The sequence below is a fragment of the Haliaeetus leucocephalus genome, unplaced genomic scaffold, assembly GCF_000737465.1.
Source record: "Haliaeetus leucocephalus isolate CR32 unplaced genomic scaffold, Haliaeetus_leucocephalus-4.0 Scaffold555, whole genome shotgun sequence".
NCBI classification, from domain to species: domain Eukaryota; kingdom Metazoa; phylum Chordata; class Aves; order Accipitriformes; family Accipitridae; genus Haliaeetus; species Haliaeetus leucocephalus.
The window spans coordinates 7,168,007-7,187,798 of NW_010972991.1; the positions used below are offsets into that span (position 1 = coordinate 7,168,007).

At 42.5% G+C, this 19,792-nt stretch overlaps 1 protein-coding gene across 1 annotated transcript in view; it reads right to left on the bottom strand.

Moving 5' to 3' along the window:
* FER1L6 (fer-1-like family member 6) overlaps positions 1-19,792 on the bottom strand; it is a 72,073-nt gene that overhangs the window by 38,432 nt on the left and 13,849 nt on the right. Inside the window, exons 9-19 of the mRNA XM_010576937.1 lie at positions 19,481-19,673; positions 18,082-18,431; positions 14,799-14,907; positions 12,826-13,006; positions 6,971-7,091; positions 5,577-5,677; positions 4,845-4,935; positions 3,933-4,052; positions 2,788-2,940; positions 1,233-1,419; positions 541-665 (exon numbers count right to left, since the gene is read on the bottom strand). Of these exons, the coding sequence (XP_010575239.1) occupies positions 541-665; positions 1,233-1,419; positions 2,788-2,940; positions 3,933-4,052; positions 4,845-4,935; positions 5,577-5,677; positions 6,971-7,091; positions 12,826-13,006; positions 14,799-14,907; positions 18,082-18,431; positions 19,481-19,673 (1,731 nt within the window). The remainder of the gene's footprint in view (positions 1-540; positions 666-1,232; positions 1,420-2,787; positions 2,941-3,932; positions 4,053-4,844; positions 4,936-5,576; positions 5,678-6,970; positions 7,092-12,825; positions 13,007-14,798; positions 14,908-18,081; positions 18,432-19,480; positions 19,674-19,792) is intronic.

Below are 19,792 nucleotides of genomic sequence, written 5' to 3' on the forward strand. Positions count from 1 at the left end.
GCAGCATTTAAGTGGTGCAGAAAGTCTCACACCTCTGTTTTCAGCTCATTTCAACGCTGCCACTCTAAAACCACCAGCGTGCTTTGCCAAATTCCATCACAAAGAGCCATGCTCGTTTTCATGGCTACAGAAGCCCTATAAAGGTCTTCACTTTTTGCTCAATCACTGCATGCATAGACTATACGAAAAGAGAACCATGGGGGTTCATTCTCATACCAAGGAATGACAACAGCCCAAACTTAAAACATATAGAAAAAGCTGTAGAGAAAGGTAATTCACTTGCTACAAAGTCCCAGTAGCCCCAGAGAACCTAACATCTGAGCTAAAATAAACTAGTACTACTGCACCTCATGTTAGAGTAGTAGGTTACACCTAAACTTTTGCCTTGCTTGCAGTGGACTGTCAGGAGTTGCCCTTTAACAGCAGGCATCTAACTTTTCCTGCTACGTACCTCCTTGCAAAACCAAGATTTTTTCTTTTCGTGGCTTAATTGGGAAAAAAAAAGTGTTTTCATTTACTGAAAGAGACTTTGGAACTTACCTTTGTGGTCTGGCAGTGTGATGTGAAAGTAACTTTTGCAAAAGGATCGGAAAGTCCAGTGCTGTCAGCTGCAATGAGCCCCCTTGCCTGATACATATGAGCTCTCAGCTGGAAGAGGTGCGGGGCTACATCATTGCAAAGAAAACAGTAATGTCAGCTTCATCAAAATGATGCAGCACATAGGTAGGAAGGGAAGATTCATCACCTGTTGTCCAACCAGGATCTGACAAGGGGAACTGTTGCTAGTGCTGTCTCACTAAAGAAACACCTGAGACACTCAGAAATTGTGCAAGACCTCTGTATTCACTTAAAATCAATGTCCTATGTAAGTCTCTACTGCAAGGTTGTTAACTGCCAGTTTTTATCTCCCATCACTGGTTTATATACCAGGTGTTCAACACAGTAGCTTCATCAGGAGAACTGAAAGATGCTTCCTCATTGCAAGGAGACAGACCCATGGGACAGGGAACAGATATTGCAAGTGAACAAGTCTTTTCTTTCCTTGACATCTGCAAAGTGTCGGTGGCAGGATCGATGACTTGGCAATGAAACCAGCCTTTTCTGATGAAAAGATGCTGAGCCATGATCATCTTAGAACAGTTACTTTAAACAGAGGTTGTGCCACCCTCTGGATTAGAGCTTTTGGGGCCACATCTCTTAATTGCTAATACGGAGAAGAAACAGTGCCTTACTTTTATACAGCAGGCAGGCAGGTGAGGGCACCACACTGTGCCCTGAGTTGGTGTTAGATGATAATTCAGTCTCATATCCTACAGGCAAATTCTCCATGATGCTGTGGGCATAGCTGGCAGGTCCAAGCCATAGATAGATGTCCACCTTTGCCTGCACAGTCCAGCCCAGCGGGCGCTTGCCTGGTAACTGAAGAAAAAAATCCACCCATCACAACAAGCTCAAGAGAGAGAGCTGGCTGGATGCTGAGTCCTACCAAGCCAGAGTAAAATAAAGGAGCATTCACTGAGTTGATATACTGATAAATGGCATTTCTCCACAGTGAGTGGCCCCGAGACTCATTTAGCACAAGGAACTTCTGTGAGTCTTAGGGAAGAAATGAGTAGTTTGCTTGGTTGAAAGTCTATGTAAATGGCATACTGCCTGATAAGCAGAGGTTTGGGCAGGCTACTTAATAGCTGCAAGCATGATATCAGCTGCTAGCTGATATCCTACTTTTCCCGGACTTCAGCCCTCTTTCCATTTCATACAGTTTTGCTGGTCTCCAATAGTTAGCCCCATGTATTATTAAAAATATTCCTCCATTGGGCAGGTCAGAAAATATATTCCAGCATAAAACATTACTAGTCTTGATGAACAATACTATTATTTCCTTCCTCTCTGTTCCCACTTCATCCAGCTCTGCTAAACTCAGTGTTTAGCATTATCTGTCAGTGTTTAGTACTATCTGTTCCTATGGTAATTCTTGATGTTGAAGGGGCTGGAGAGTTAATTGTGGTATTTTCTTGTTCCTGCAGGCAAATAGTGCTGTGTTTAACAAGCACCTATGGCAACTATCAGGAACTTAGATATTTCTAGTTGCTCTTAGCTGTGCTCTATGGGAGTGCTCCCAGCAGCTCCAGGTGAAAAACCACTGAAAAGTCATTATATTAAGTTACTATTTTCTTGTGTGTTTGGGTTTTTCCTCACGGCCATAGTAACAATTACACTGCATAATATTCCACTGCCAAATACTACCAGTCACACTGCCTTTGTAGGAGTATATCCACTAAGGTTTTCCTTCAAGACGAACAATCCCATAACAATATTTTGGACATATATTGCACAAACCTAGCCGCATTTTAAATAGCAAGCATAAATAATTGCTGTATTACCTCTGAATACCTAGGTTTCCCTGCTATCCGAGTTGCTGCGTGCTGATCTCCTACCAGTCTCCTCCTGGACTTTCATGTGCTGCGTTCTGATGTCTTTGCCAGCAAAGAGGCTGTACCTCTTCTATCTGTTTATGTATAGACCTATAGCTAAACAATGCTATATACTTGCCATAACAAGTAGTGAGAGAATTAATTACTCATACACCAAGAGCCTGGGAATGATACAGTGCTTAAAGGACAAGCATAAATGTAAGAAGCAAATATTAATAGATGGCAGATATAAGTGTGTACACATTTTTAGAACATTACAAAGATGACCCTGTCAAATACAGTCCCTGGAAGAAATCTGAATACTGAATGGTCCCCAGGCATTACCTGTGTTTGCAGAACGCCCCAGACTTACTTTCAGGAAATAGGTTTTAATCTTCCCACAGTCCTTGCCTCTCTGCTCTTTTGCTGGGGAATAGAGTATGTTTTTTGCTGGCACTCTTGCATATGCAACTCTCTTGCTGCTGCTGAGCATCCAGATGAACACATCAGGCACCGTATTCTGCGGCTGTTAAATGATGAGGAATATTGAACTAAAGCTGAATTCTTTCTATGAGCCAACAACATTATTTTTTGTTAAAAGGCTCTCTACCAAGAGCTGATTCCCTCATGGCTCCTGTGGAGTGGCAGATGTGCACCTGTACTGAAGGAGGCTGTCATTTCATGCTTTGCAGTCCAAACCTCCATTCCTAAGCACAGCTGAAGATAAAGAGTTTTGTAGAGTGATTAAGGAGCACCCACTCCATAAATCATTTCAGGAGAAACTAAAACTAAAAATCTGGGTATGACTGTCTCAGGAAATAACTTACCCACTGATTGTGTAAGCTGAAAGTACCTCCTGTGGAAATACCATCAACTTCATCTCTACCAGCAAACCAAAAAGGACCAGGACCAAACTCAAGCACTGGCATACTATCATCTGTTCTGCTTGTGAGGATGCTCCATGGCATTGCCTTGCCCTGTCCCAAATAACATTTCCCCGAGCAAAGACTGAGTATGGTTTGAAGCAAAGACCAGCCCAGGGCTGTTCCCAGGAGGCACCGTGAGCGAGGTCACTCTGTTTTGGGAAGGAAAAGAATTTGGGCATAGGCTGCAAACCATGCCAGGCTGTTCCACATGCTCTCTGAGCCAGGAATAACCATGGCCCCGTTTAGTTTGCTAGCACAGGCAGCTCTCAGAGGGACAGCACTCCACTGGCTGGATTTTGCCCTGACCAAATATGTCCATTCTTCTGTTATTCTCAGGCTTAATAGCATGTCTAAGCAGTGTCTGCACAGTGAAGTATAGTATAGAGACCCCTGAGCTCCACACCACATCCCCTCCATACCATATAGCCCAATGTTTCCTACCCCAGTCTGTTAACAGCTTCATTTAATGCAAAACGGGATTGGGTCCAGAACTCTTTGGATAACCAGGCCAGGAGTTATTATTCACATGGGATTATGAAAATCAAAGTTAAGCCCTGGATTTTAAATTTATCTGAATTTCTGTGTGGATTACCTCATCAACCAAGAACCGAATTTTATCTATAAAGCTCTGAGTCTCATGCATCATTTCATCCAGTGACATCTTCTTTTTCTGCTGCTGAACAATTCCCTTGGCATCACTAGACATTGCTTCCTGCAGTTGGGAAAAAACAGTATGTATTTTTTATGCATTAACAAGTAGTTCGAACTGGACACAGAAGGAGGAAACAGTCTTCGATTCAAGTTGAGAAGAAAAGATGGAGACACGTGGTTCAAGGTAACAATTACCTTCTTTGTCGCAACAGAAAGTGATTTACTCTTTGGAACTGAATAACATAAAATGTGAATGTCTGCCATTTTGTCTTTGTTTGTATGTATACTGGATGTATGGCAGTCCCAAGAGACATGTGATTATCACCTAGAATCATTGGGCCTCTGTCCTGACCGAAGTCACAGCCAAATTCTGTGCTAGAAACAGTAGATAAAGCTAATAAACATTCAGACTATCTCCACCCAGTTTGGTTTCTTCTCACTGGTTCCCTGAGGAGGTGGCTAGATCCAGGAATATCAAATGCCAGACTTTACTGGTCTTGAAGTTCAGCCCCACCACAGTAATTAAACATTTAACAGCAGTGTTAATTTGGTGTTTTTCCACTGAACTCAGCATCATCCCATTTTAAGATGCATGAGAAAGAAAAATCAGCTCATTATTGAAACGTCTTATTTGTATTTAAAAACAACATATTCTGAATTATTTTAGGGTACCTTACAACTCTTTGTTAAGCACAGAGGGGTTTATTGAAAAAAATGCTCTTGGATACTATATTCATATTAATTACAAAACATTCCAGTATGGTGGTATCAAATAGAAATTAAAATGTACGCAACCAGCATGCTTTCAGTTAACATCATTGCATCAATGCTTAAAGAAAAAAAATACACATACCAGCTCTTGCTTGAATAGCAAGAGTCTCTTTTTGTCCAAAGCAGTGTAGTTCAACCCTTTGGGCTTCTTTTCAGCAATGGTAGTGAAGGCCCTAGGACACAAGAATAACAGGTTCTTTAAATGTGTTATTTTTTTAATGCAAGCCGCTAAACTACATTGGAATGAAGTGCAGTACATGAACCAGAAGACAGAGATGCTGAAATTCTCTAAAATAAATATTGAGCACTTATAAGATTCAAAGAATAGAGTCCAAAAAGTCTGCACCACATTTTACAGAAACAGGGTTAATATTTAGAAATTAGGGTTTATATTTATTTTGAGCCCAATCATGTCATCTGACCCAGAACCCACTGGATGATTTATCCCAGCATGTGGAATCCTTTATCTTAACCTTGTCCTTTTTTACAGTATGTCCATCACGCACTTTATTAAATCCTACTTATCCCATATACATTCTATTCTTAGAGTCCAGAAGGCCAAAATAATATGACAATGATTGGCAGTAGTCTACTGTCAATACTGAATATTGGAAATAACAATAAAATATTTTCTCTGTATAAATAGACATTGCAATTTGGGAAGGCCTTTGCTTTTACAAGAGAACAAATAAAATACATATCTCAGTAAGTTTACTGTACTTTTTTTTATTATCACCAGTTTCCATGTCTAGCCTCCAATTTGTAGCCAACATATAATGTCAATTTTCTGTATGCCTCTAGTAAATGTAGTTACCTGCTTTGATTGATAAATTCATTTAGGGTCGTCCTCATTTTCTCCTCAGATGCGATCTCTGAAACCTTGATCATGTCCTTTACTTGCTCTAACGATTCTTCCTATGAAAAACACATGAAAAAGCCGTTATGTAAAGGAGTGCACTTTGTCATTCTGCCAGTGTTATAACACCATTATTCACCATATAACTATCAAGAATGAGGGAGGTGACTTTGTAACCTGACAGAACAGAACCTTTGATATATCACTACGCTTGAAGTGTGCAGAGAGAAGACTCCGGCAGCATGATTTGACATTTCCCCAATCTCTCCAACTACTAGTCCAAGCTACTACTGCTTGGAGCAGCTTTGTTTTCTCACTTTGGTGAAGATCAGTCCGTGGGAAACATTCTCCACTAGGTAGGAGGAAAAACTGTAGGTCTTCTTGGTTCTGTTTCCAGCCCTGCTGCCTAAATTTAGCAAGTTGCTGGAGTTAACTTCTTAAACTTTAGTGGGCACCTGAATCCATATGCAAGGTTTATTGCAGCACCTACCATTATCATTGAGAAATGGAGTCTGTTCTTACAAACTAAAATAAATGGCTGGATTTCCAGAAAGGCCTGTGGATGTTAAGGTACACTGACAAACATATCTCTCCATATATATACTCAGATGTTCAATTTTCAAATACCTGGGTTGGAAATGTTGGCCTATAAGCCCCTGTCTTGTCATGATACAACCTTGCATGAGTATGACTTCAGTGTTGTTGCTCATGAGGTATATAAGGATAAATGAGGGATGAATCAGACTCTTAATCTGAGTGCCCCAAATTAAAATATTCAACATTAGAAGTCACTTTAAAAAAAATACTACTACTTTCTTGAGACTGTTGATAGTCAACTTTAAAAGAGGGTAGAATAAAACATCATTATGGGAAAACACTATGACTAGGGCGTCACAGTGACTGCCCATGAGACAATACGCCATTTTGTCTCTATCAATGTTTTTAGGAAAACTAAAACCAAAAAGTGTCCTTTAAAGAGTCTCCAGCATAAACACAGGTTAAACCATGTGGTCTGGGCAAGAAGATATTAGAGGAAGAGCCATAGGAGACAGAATTATTCTGTATGTCCTATTTTAATTGTTTGACTGTTCTTACAAAGAATAAAATGTTTCTGAGAAAAGAAGACAGCCCTACGGCCAAAAAACCCAAACTGGACAGGAATACTTGACTAGCTCTAATAGATCAAAGCAATTGGACAAAAAAAGAGAAGGGGTGATATCAGCTACTCTTTCACAAAATGAACAGCAAGGAATGCAGCTGGGGGTAATTTTGAAGGCCTGTTTTGGGGGACGTGACCTCTCACTGCCATACTCTGGTAAATACATGGACCTGGGAGGATGGTTGCTACTTACCAGGTGATCCGCCATTTTCTCAAGAGTGTTGGAAGAGTACAGACGAAAGGTCTGGTCACCCCAGTAGCTCTTGACACAGATACACGGCTTCCTCTCATTGTACGGCAGGTACTGGTAGTTCCTGTGAAAACAAAGTAGGGAGCAGATCATAAAGGTGAGAGAGGAGTTCAGGGGGAGGCACGGGTGTCATGGTTTAACCCCAGCCAGCAGCTAAGCACCACACAGCCGCTCACTCACTGCCCCCCACCCAGTGGGATGGGGGAGAGAATCAGGAAAAAAAAAAGTAAAACTTGTGGGTTGAGATAAAGACAGCTTAATAGGACAGAAAGGAAGAAAATAATAGTGATAATTATTCATAATAACAACAATGGTGATAAATAATAATAATATGATAATAATAATAATAATAAAAGAATTGGAATAAACAAAGCAAGTGATGCACAAAGCAATTGCTCACCACTCACCGACTGATGCCCAGTTACTTCCCAAGCAGCGATCCACCCCCCAGGCCAACTCCCCCCAGTTTACACATTGGGCATGACATCACATGGTATGGAATATCCCTTTGGCCAGTTTGGGTCAGCTGTCCTGGCTGTGTCCCTTCCAGCCTTCTTGCTGGCTGGGCATGAGAAGCTGAAAAAATCCTTGACTTAGTCTAAACACTACTTAGCAACAACAGAAAACATCAGTGTGTTATCAACATTCTTCTCACACTGAATCCAAAACATAATGCTATACCAGCTACTAGAAAGAAAATTAACTCTATCCCAGACGAAACCAGGACAGCGGGAAAGAAAAACTGTTTGGTGGTCTCTCACAGCACAGAAACTGAAGACATGACAGGATGTGTTCACATGTGCTAACCAGTAAATACTGCAAAGAACAACCACAAACATCACTTATGCTACCTGTGAGATCCCTGAAGAGAAAAAGCTTGAAGTCAATGCATCTAGTTTCAGTGCTTTCCAGGGTGAGAGAAAAACCAGGCAAAGGGACATGCAGAGGAGCTCTGAAATACTGTTAATGGTGGGAAGCAACAAGGGGAAAAGGAGCAAAGATTAAAATCTGATCACCTCTTCAAGAGCAACGGCTCCACACACTGCACAGCAGGAGAGGCATGGCAGAGTGTCACCACCACATTACTTTCACAGGATGCTTTGTTTCAGAAGAAATAGCTAGTGGAGATTGACATTCCTTAGCAGAAGCTGATCTGCAGGACCCTGCTTAGTAAAAGTGATGCCAAACTCATAATAACTCAGTGATAAAATGCTTCTGCTGCTCTCTCTTTTCTCACTTTTAATCTTAGGTTCAATTTGCCATATTGACTCTTTTTGTAATGCTGCTTTCTTTGGGTGTTCAGCTGTTTGAAGGTCTTGTACTGAAAAAAATGAGCAAGATGCCAGCATAACCAGAGGCTCTGCACGCTTTAATGCACACCTGCCACAAAGCCTGATGTTTTGACTGGAGTTGTGGTAGGCACTATGTCAAAACCATGTACTTGATAAGCACGTTGTCCTCCCTTTATATAAATACTATAGCCCTATGAAACACCATGCTCAGCCATACTGGATTTAACACTAGAGGTCTCATCATTTTCCTTACTACTGGTGGGACAGTGGAGAGCTTTTTAATGGATATGAAGCTCTATAAACTGCTTTATGTTCTTCTGGGAATGGTTCTAACCCAATGCCACCAATACACGCTCAGCAGCTGAGACGGGGCTGTACTGGAGAGCTATCTTCTGGTGCATACTTTTGTCGTGGTTTAACCCCAGCTGGCAACTAAGCACCACACAGCATCTTGCTCACTTCTCTCTGGTGGGATGGGGAAGAGAATCAGAAGGGTAAAAGTGAGAAAACTTGTGGGTTGAGATAAAGACAGTTTAATAGGCAAAGCAAAAGCCATGGACACAAGCAAAGCAAAACAAGGAATTCATTCACCACTTCCCATCGGCAGGCAGGTGTTCAGCCATCTCCAGGAAAGCAGGGCTCCATCATGCATAACAGTGACTTGGGAATACGAACATCATCACTCTGAATGTCCCCCCCCTTCTTTTTCCCCCAGCTTTATGTGCTGAGCATGACGTCCTATGGTCTGGAATATCCCTGTGGTCAGTTGGGGTCAGCTGTCCCAGCTGGGTCCCCTCCCAATTCTTGTGCACCCCCAGCCTGCTCGCTGGTGGGGTGGGGTGAGAAGCAGAAAAGGCCTTGGCTCTGGGTAAGCACTGCTCAGCAGTAATGAAAACATCCCTGTATACTGAACAATGTTTCCAGCACAAATCCAAAGTATAGTCCCATACAAACTACTATGGAAAAAAATAACTCTATCCCAGTCAAAACCAATACTACTTGCCATGTGACCCTTCAGTATTCCTCCACAGAAACTAATTCCCTAAATAATAAAGGACAAAACTACTCAAGCTTCCTGTTCTTCACGATGTTCAGCGACTGGCAGAAAAAATGGTTGCACTTGCAATTTCCTCTCTTCCGGGAGAGACTGTGGTATCCAAGAAAGGAGAGTGCACTTGGTATGGACTTGACTTCTTCCATTTCAAGGTGTCTCTATCTGAGCACAGCCAAATTTTTAGAAAATTTGATCATCCTGATCATTCACCCCTGAAATCCAGAGCCCCAGTAGGCAAAATTGCCTAAGCACGGGCATCCACCTGTGGGCCCAGAAGGGTCTGGGTCTTTCATGTTTGCTTGTAAGGATGCCTCAGATACCCTAGGTCATTTCAGATAGAACTGGACACATGTGTTTAACCACTAAGCCAAGCCCACAGAAACCAAATCATTTCTTGCTCTCCAGTGTCCTACCTGTAACTCCTAACTTCCACACATCCCTAATAGGTTTATGTGACAATTTTTCTGTTTAAAAAGATGAAGATCTTCTCTACAACTTCATATTACTGCCCTATGGGATATCAAAAGAAACAGAATTTCCCATTTACTTTCTCCTCAATAACCTACAACAAGGTGAGCATTACCCATTAAATTCAGTGCATAGCACAGCTACACAGGTCTCAGGTAATCATTAATTTTGGTGGTTTCATAAGAGGGAAAAACAATTCAACTATCTCCCGATGCTAGAACATTGTTGTGGTTTAACCCCAGCCAGCAACTAAGCACCACGCAGCCGCTCGCTCACTCCCCTGCCTCAGCTAGACAGGGGAGAGAAAATATAAAGAAAGGCTTGTGGGTCAAGATAAGGACAGGGAGAGATCACTCGACCAATTACCTTCATGGGCAAAACAGACTTGACTTGGGGAAAATTAACTTAATTTATAGCCAATCAAACCAGAGTAGGGTAATAAGAAATAAAACCGAATCTTAATATACTTTCCCCCCACCCCTCCCTTCTTCCTGGGCACAATTCCACTCCCAATTTTCTCTCCCTCCTCCCCCAGCAGCAGTGCAGGGAGACGGGGAATGGGGGTTGGGGTCAGTTCATCACACGCCATTTCTGCCGCTCCTTCCTCCTCAGGGGGAGGACTCCGCACTCGTCCCCTGCTCCACCGTGAGGTCCTTCCCATGGGAGACAGTTCTCCATGAAATTCTCTAGAGTGGGTCCTTCCCACGGGCTGCAGTTCTTCACAAACAGCTCCAATGTGGGTCTCTTCCATGGTGTCACAAGTCCTGCCAGAAAACCTGCTCCGTGGGCTCCTCTCTCCACAGATCCGCAGGTCCTGCCAGGACCCTGCTCCAGCGCGGGATTCCCAAGGGGTCACAGCCTCCTTCGGGAACCCACCTGCTCCGGCGTGGGGTCCTCCCTGGGCTGCAGGTGGAGATCTGCTCCACCGTGGACCTCCCTGGGCTGCAGGGGGACAGCCTGCCTCACCATGGTCTTCCCCACGGGCTGCAGGGGAATCTCTGCACCTGGAGCACCTCCTCCCCCTCCTTCTGCACTGACCTGGGGGTCTGCAGGGCTGTTTCACTCACATGTTCTCACTCCTCACTCCAGATGCAGTTTCTGTGCCCCCTGCATCTTTTTTTCCCTTCTTAAATCTGTTCTCCCAGAGGCACTACCACTGTCACTGATGGGCTCGGCCTGGGCCAGTGGTGGGTCCATCTTGGAGCTGACTGGCATTGGGTCTGTTGGACACGGGGGAAGCTTCTCACAGAAGCCACCCCTGTAGCCCCCCCACTACCAAAACCTTGCCACACAAACCCAATACAAACATCTTAACCTGAAATTCATAGAGCTTATGAGTCTTTTAATGGAATTTACTAAGAAAATTATATAGCCATGAAATAACTCACATGGAAGACTGAACTTTCATGTCTATTATTCCCTCTATGAGAATCTGGGGAAAGCACTTTTTTAGTGTTAGCTTATCCTTGCTATACATTTTGACATAAATGTGGAAAATTCCTGGCAATTTCATGGTGTCTGCTTTAGAATTCTTACTGCTCTGCCTGCTTCTTTAATTACTTAGTGGTTTTAATCTCCAGAATGGACTCTTGTTACTGTTTTCTATTGTTCATTTATGCTTCTAAAATGCAGAGTTTATCTAAACTATTGGCTATCCCATTAAGTACTGATTCATACTAAAAATACCCAGTGATAAGACCAGTAAGATACAAATAAGAAATGACAGTCATAAAGTCATTAGTCAGTATCTGTGGCTGGCCAAACTGGTTTAGATAGCACAGGAGGGAAAAAAGATTCAACATTTTACATAAATTTGAGGAAAAGGAATCTTTAATGAGAGAAAACTTTGTTAATATTGGAGTAAGCCAAGAAGCAAATAGCAGATTTGAAGAATGATTCATTCTTTTACAACAGTTCTTTAAATCTAAATTCTTGTTAAGGGAAAAACTAAAAATCCCACAGTCTCTCAGGGATGATAATAACCCAGCATGTACCCAAATCTGCAGTCCTGTTAATGAGGAGAGGCAACTATCTTTCTGTCAAACATTAGTTTTTTTCCCCCTTCTCTTTATTTATTTGCTGCAGAAACAAAAATTTCTATCATGGTATTTTCATTCTTGTTTTCTTCCACTAGCTCTTATTTAATCTGACTGAGCCCTTAATTGCAAGAAAGGATGAAAGTACTTTTTAACTTAAGGGAGGTACAGAAACCAAACAGATCCAGGTTGACATTTGCCACCAGGTCCTTATATCTGTAAACTGCTTGGCAATGCCTGACCTTCTAAAGAAAGAGGTACCATCTAGTCTTGGCACTCAGCATTATCAGGGATTGTTCTTCCTACCAAAGCAACAAGGAAAATATTTCTTTTTATTAGCATCTTTGAAATGAATTAAACCTTTACACTTCTGTTTATAAACAAGGCCATTTAGAAGAACTGTTCTGCATGCTTTCATCCATTGCTCCATTCTTTTTTTCCAAGGACTATTTCCTCCTACTTCAGTTACTACTTGCTATTTAAGTCTACATCTATAATTATTAGCTCTGGAAAGTGTTCTGGGAAGCTGACTCTGTCTTGACCAGATTTCAATATTTTTAATGTGTTATTCTGCTTCTGGAGCTGGTCACTGGGTGGATGTTACTTGTGATCAGAGTATGGGACCCTAAAACAGGGATAGCACTGAAGGAGTTGCACTTTCCTATTGCTTTCCAATGTATAGTTGGTATAACACGGTCTTTTTAGAAACACCAGAAGCTCAAGAGCCCATGAGGCCAAGATCAGAAGATGAGTGTAAAATGGCTCAGACCCCATTCACTTCAGTGGAGCCTAGAAAATTTACTGTTGTGAAAGATGTAGTTGAAGATTTGAAAGCCTCAATTCCACACAACCTGTTTAAAGCTGCCACGGTTCATTAATGAGTTCTGCAGGATTATAAAATAGGAACCAGAGTCCGGAATGATAAGGTTTTGAAACATAGATTCTCACCTGTTCCCACCCATGATCAGTGGCTTCTCAGGGGGTGTGGTGGATATCAGGGGTATGCCAAGGTCATGAGAAATTTCATCCTCCCCCTCATACAGCAGGCTTTCTTCTGTTTCTCTATCACGTGTCTTCTTTTTCCCTCCAGCTCCTGCTGACACCCCCTCAGTAATATTTCCGAAGTTACCTAGAGACACAGGGTTACAAGTGAAGAGATGACTAGCTTGGAGGTGGTAAATCTGAATTAGGTTTAAAAAAAGAGAAAGACCAGTCATATCAGCAGCAAATCTTGTCCCCTCCTGTTCATTAGCTGTTCTGGCCATACAACAGTTTACAAAGGTCCTGACAGGGTATGTCCATCCCGATGACTTTTCAGACTCCAGGACAGTGCTTCCTTACCTGCCCTATGTGATATATACCTAGTATAACACCCCCATCACTAAGTGATGCAGTCATCTGGTTGCTGGCCCCCAGGAGCTTCTGCTTTTGCTAAAGAAATTCAGAAGCAAAAACAATACTGCTGTTGATATTTCTGGACCCAGGAGCCCCAATATGTGTTTGATTTACACAGCAAATGCATGTCTTCTTTACAACATATGGATGATTATTTCAAAGTCTGATCTCAGAAGTGCTAAAGCTCATTTTCAGACAAGAAAATTTTGCATAATAGGGTTGCAGAATTAGTAATAACAATGCTTTGAGGCCCCAGCTTCAAGCCTAATGCCAGACAATTCTGCTAACAGTACAGCCATCTTCTCTGATAGGATTTTGCCTTGAAGGGCAATTATCAGCACTGGGGAAGAGGTGCATCCATCAGACTGGTAATTACAGATTTTATTAGAGACAGGCAGAAAACATTTCCTGCAAGAGAAGGATGTGCTGAATCACCCCATACATCCTGATCTGGACTTTTGGTTCAGCCTTTCACATAAATAATGGCCATTTGCCAAATTTGGATCAAAATTTCAACTGCACAGGTAGCTGGTGGATGTTCAGGTTCAGAATTCAGAGCCAGATTCATCTTTAGCATTAATTCTGACAAGAATCCGTGTAATTTCTTGCCCAACTATACAAATGAGTTTCTTGTCATTTTCAGCTCTGCTTCCTGCTAAGTTTCAGCAGGAATCAATATCACTCATTGATTGCCCTCTTTGTCACAGACATCTCTCCCTGCACACGTAGACCTACAGTTGAGCACACAGTGCACAGTTGAGTACACAAGCACAAAGATGGGAAGTGCCAGGGTGCTACTGTGCACTTGGACTCTAAGTGGGGCTAGGACAGAGATAAGCAAACCCCTGCAAGGGAAATGAGACCAATTCAATCTTCTCTCTTAAGGGAAATTTCTTCTGCTTTGAAAATATCTGCTCAATGTTCATCAAAATGTCTTCATTTTCTCTTTAGTCTGCTCCTGGGGACAATTCAGCTCCATCTTCAGGAGGTCCCTCACACAGTACAGTCCTGCTTTACTCAGAAGCAGGACAGGATTACCAGGAGGATCTCAGAGGACAAACTGGTGCATGCGTTTTGAGGCTTGGCTGTACATCACCCCCATACCACACTCACAGACCCACATGTAGCTCTACAGAGTTGGCCAAGACAGTCCACATGGATCCTCCTTGCAAAGGGGCTCCCTCACAACCAGGGACTAATTGCAATGGGCACCACAGAATGAACTCTGCCCCGAAGTAAATTATATGAGTTTGGCCTCCCAAGAGATTAGGAAGCTAAATACTGGGTGAATTGCTGTATTTAGTGGGTGAGAAGATTTGTATTAATAAAGGGCATCTGGGACTAGAGACAGCTAGGCATCGGTATGCCCAGCTTGACTGCTATCCAGAGAAATTATGAACAGGATTTAATTCAAATGTAAGCCCCACTCTGAAGCCAACTCCTGAGACACAGCTGCCAATAACACAAAGCAATCCCTTGCTCCTGAGACTCCCTCTCTGCTCGGGAGAAGAGCTTAACATACTTACCAATAGAAACCTCAAAGGTTATTGGCTTGTCCCCAACCTTCCTATCAATCATTGTGGCTTCAAAAAATGTCCCAAAGAGGAGGAATTCCTCAAATTTCTCTTCATAGATCTATTGGAGATGAAGGAGGCAGGAAAATTACATTTATTTTACCTTCTACTCTTTTTTTACAGCACAGAGGAGTCTTTATAAGTCTCTAGCAGCTGTGTTAGTGTCATAGATCTATCGGTCTGAGGTGGTCAGTGAGGCACAATTTGTAGAAGAAGTAATACCTCTTCTCTGAGAAATTGAGATGATTGGAAAAAGAGATAAGCCTGTGTGACTTTGGTCTTGTCAATATTATCCATTATATAACTGGTTACAGAAAAGTCATTATCCCTCACTTCATACTCTCCTCACCAGTAGTCCCTATTAAATGGTTTCAGTATCTTCACATACTCTTACACCATCATTCAAACTATACGTCTATGGCAGTTCGAGGGCATTTTAAGGCCACTCTTTTAGTGCAACAGCAACAAAACACCGCCATCCCCATATAAGCCATTTACCAGTGAGTATGGCAGTAGTCTTCCTTTGCATCTCAACAATAAATGCTGCCATCATCATGCACCCAGACAGGGGAGTGCTCGCTCAGCCCTGCTTCCCCCAGGATGACTTTAGCCTACTGCCCACATGTCGGTACTATCAAGACTTTGACCTTGCTCGAAGTCAAGACTATGACACTCAGCTCCCAGTGACACTAGTAAGACAGAAAGATTTCTGGTATCCACCTTTTAGATGGCAGCTCTGTGCAAAAGCCTACTGAAACCAAGCAGTCCTTTGTTTTTTTATCCTGCTGTGTTTTAAATCACAGGTCCAAAGGTGGGGTCTCAGTGCGGGGGGTGCAGTCCTTCACGCTTTGCCTTCCCTGGCATCACAGCACAGAAATCAGTGACTCAGTAACCTTGTTTTCAGCTTTTGACAGAATTTGGAAGCACAGGAAGCAAAGGGTCTCAGCACAGCAGCACACCCTGAAAAGCGTAACGACCTTTTCTGGAGTTTTAAGGCTCTGCTAGGCTCTGTTTAAACCTATTACAGTCCCAGCATCTGATTGTCCCTGGCACACAGTCTCACTCAGGGAAGGCCAGCTAACACCTCTAGTGCTCTTGGGTCATTAACAAAACAAGCTATTAGCCCCAAACCAATACTAAGCTCAAAGGAGATGTATTTTCTGGTTTGAGCTCTTCCCAGATTTACACCCTGACTGCCACAATCTCTCCAATGCAAACCCTACTCATTTCACAGCACGGACACCAGCATACTAAAGCCCATTAGGCAAGACCAGTGCTAGCTTCTTTTGCAATGGAGTGAGGCAATGCATAAAACATCAGCTGTGTATGAATATTTGTTTCCCTGACTTTTGCAAAACAGAAACAGCTTTTGACACAGCCCATGATCTCTTCATTTTGAAAAACCTCTGCTATACACAGTAAAAAGACATAGGCCTTCAGTGAAAGGATTAGCAGCATCACATATCAAAGCTAACACCACAAACAGATTGGAGCTCCAGAGTAGCTTTAGCTTCCCTACGCCTTGATTATTTTCAGCATGAACCCAGAGCACAGGGTGCCTAATAAAACTGAGGCTCAGAGACTACAACACATGCATCTATCTCCCATTATAAAGCAAGCATATTGCAAATGTTTAATGTCTTCTTGCTGCCGGAATAGGTCAATAAAGTTGTGCTGTGGCATTGGGTAATTTGTGTTCATTGTCTCAGAGGCTCTATGAGACATTTTTTGCCTTATTTGTAATGTCTCAAGTTCCTGCTTTTCCTTTCAGAGAGTTGTAATACAATTACCGCACCTACTGCAGCATGAAATATTGCTGAATGTCAAAATCAAAAGAATATCAAGCGTCACTGTATTATGTTGTTGCCTTTTACTCATTCTGTATTTGAAACTGAGGCACAGTAGTCAGAAATAAATCCTTATTATTACCATTAATATTTATTGGTGTTACAGCAGGGTTTATTCCTCTACCTGGAGTATTTAGCTAGCACCTAAGACCATAGTGTTTGAGCCACTCACAAAAATGGATTTCTTCCATATAAAGGAAAATCTATATGGAAATAAATTTTTTTCTTATGTCACCTCTGTTACAATCTTCAGAGAAGAACTAAGGGACAGAGACAATTTACAACTATATAAGGCAAGACCAGGGCACAGGCTCGCACAACTGGCTTGCAATTACCCATGCCATTTTTCTGCTAACACACTCCTTGACCTGCTTCAGCTAGCACTCCTGCCAGCAATGCCAGGGCACAGGCCAAGGAAGAGCACTTGTCAAGGCTAGGCCTCAAGACCAAAGAACAATTTCTTCTCTCCTATTTAATTGTAGAGATGGAGTCAAAAGACCAAGAATCAGATCTAATAAAGGACATGAGTGCCTTAAGCACTGAGGTGGGACTTCCACTACAAAAGCCAAAATTTTGATGACACTGAAGTGGGAAGAAAATTGGTTATGAGAATAATTTTCTTCCTATTTATTGGGTAAAAAAAAAATAGACCTTGCATATGCATCGATGGGCTGTTGCTCCCAGACAGTGATATGACAGAACAGAGAATCAAAGCTCAAGTATTGGCTCAGCACCTGAGCCCACATGCCCTGCCACAACTGCACAACCTTCTCAAAGTATCGTAGCATGGATCTTTCTATGATGTAACCCAGTACAACAGGTGGAATTAGGAAAGTAACATCAGTTAACACCAGTTGAGACTGAGCACATGATTTGCAGCCCTTCTCCTAAAGAGGTTAGCAATCTAAAACTGCATTGACAATGTGGGGTTAAAGGAGTAGAGTAAAACAGGCTATGCTGTATCTCTGCATTTGCACAAATTCTATGTCAGTGATTCCCTACTGACTTCAATTGACAGCTACCGATTTTCTCAAATGAATGCAGAAAATCAAACCCCCATTGGCTCTCTGTCACTTAGCAGATATTACATCATATAAATTTCTAGTAGGAACACATGGATGCAGCTAGTGCAGAAGGGACAATAGGACAGGAGAATAAGTTTTATGGAAACCAAGTCCTACTTGGATTTTTTTATGAGTTACAGGTACACATTAATGCTCCGTTTGTGCTGCATTATTATGGGAAGGTCCCAAGACTATGGAGGTGTGGAGAAGCTGTAGGGAGCACATAAAAGCAATGTTACATGACCTGAACCCAAATACACACATCAGTGCCATCCTTGGAGGTTTAGGGACACATGTCAGTCAATCTCTTAATATCATACCCACCTCTGAAGGCACATCGAATGGCTCAACTTCCACCTCAGTTGAGTTCATCTTATCTGAAGGAGAAGCTGACTTTTGATCCTCTCCTGCTTTTTCAGTTTTGTCTTTTCCTTTGGGTGCTTTGAAGTCTTTATCTTTAGATGGCAATTTGATATCCTTGACAATACTTGAAAACTTCGACTCACGGGCTCCTCCTGAAAGTATCTCCACAGCAATCTCAATGAAGAGACGTCCCCTGAAGGAGACTCCTTCTCCAAAACCTTCATTAAGCTCCTGGTGGTCATCCATGAGGCTGTGGCTCCTGGGTGAGCCATAAAGATTGATCCAGGCAGGCCCAAAGGTAGGCAAAAACCCTGGAGATAAAGCATCTTTTTTGGTATTTCTGTTAGGTGTTATCATGCTCTCCTCACTGTCTGCTCCAAGAAATCTTGCCTCTTGCACACAAAAAGCCAAACCTGGACCCGTGTCTATGCAGGTGGGGACCACCTCATATAAAGCACTGTTTTGCAGGGCAATTCTTAGGCACCACGGAGCCTCCTCCAATACCCAACCAGGGACTCTGCCAGCATGGAGCTCTTTCTCAGAAGGTGTTTGTACCACATGTGCTGGGGTATGAGGCCTATTGCTCCTCTTGAAAAAGAGAGCTTGCTCCCATAGACTGAGGGCTGGGACATGGTGGGAGAGGAATGGAGGCTTTCTCACCTTGTCCCAACTGTTCCCAAGCTCATGTCACTAGTCAGTTTGTATGATTTATCTTTTATTTTCTGGTGAAGGACTCAGATATACATTTGAATTGCCAGGTTTAAGGAGTTACTGTGCCTTTGCTGAGCTCTGATAACTGACCACGTTCCACACATAGATCACACAACATAAATAAGGCTATACACATAGACTCAAACATCAGTGAAAAGACTCCAGATAGTGACCTTTACCTCACATACATGAGAACAAACATACTAGTCGAGGGTATCTCCTCGATCTGCAATAGCACCCAGCTGAGCCTTACCTAGATATGCTCTTACTGGGCAGATCTGAAACACAAGCCTGCTCTGCCCGTGATTTGCGCTTTGTGCTTTCATTGCCCGACAGAAACTCGCACAAACTTTAAACCTACATCAGTCAACCCTAATGGACTAGAGCAGACTACTGCCACAGTCACAATGAAGGTACCAAATTATGTAGCAGCCCTGTAATAAGAAAGGCAGTGGCAGACCACCATGCACCGAGCACAATGTTATAAAACTTCAAATTAAGCAAGAGATGGTCTCTCAGAACCAGCAAAATCTACAGATGTTCATTTGAGCTCTGGGGATTCCTAAAATGGGATTAGCCGGTGCCCAGATCCCAAGCAAGTAGATTTTACCTTAAGGGCATATTCTGGAACAGACGTTTTCCCCTTTACCTTTGTCACCGTCTTGTTCATTCGATATTTTCTTCAAGTCAATGAAGTGGGTGGCTAGGGCCACATCATTCATGCTGCCTTCATCCCAGACCTGGATTTTGACTCTCCGGCAAAGTGGAGGGAACATTTCCTTGAAGATAATCTGTTCGTGCCATACTGGATCTGCACAGTTCTTTTGCACTGTTGTTCGACCCTGAAATCAAAGTCCAGCAAATTTATCCCCAGAGGGGTCAGACTCTGGAGAATGGCAATTAGTATAGCACAAATTGCACTTAGCAACATCTCTCCAGTCATTTTTAAAGCACAAGTATC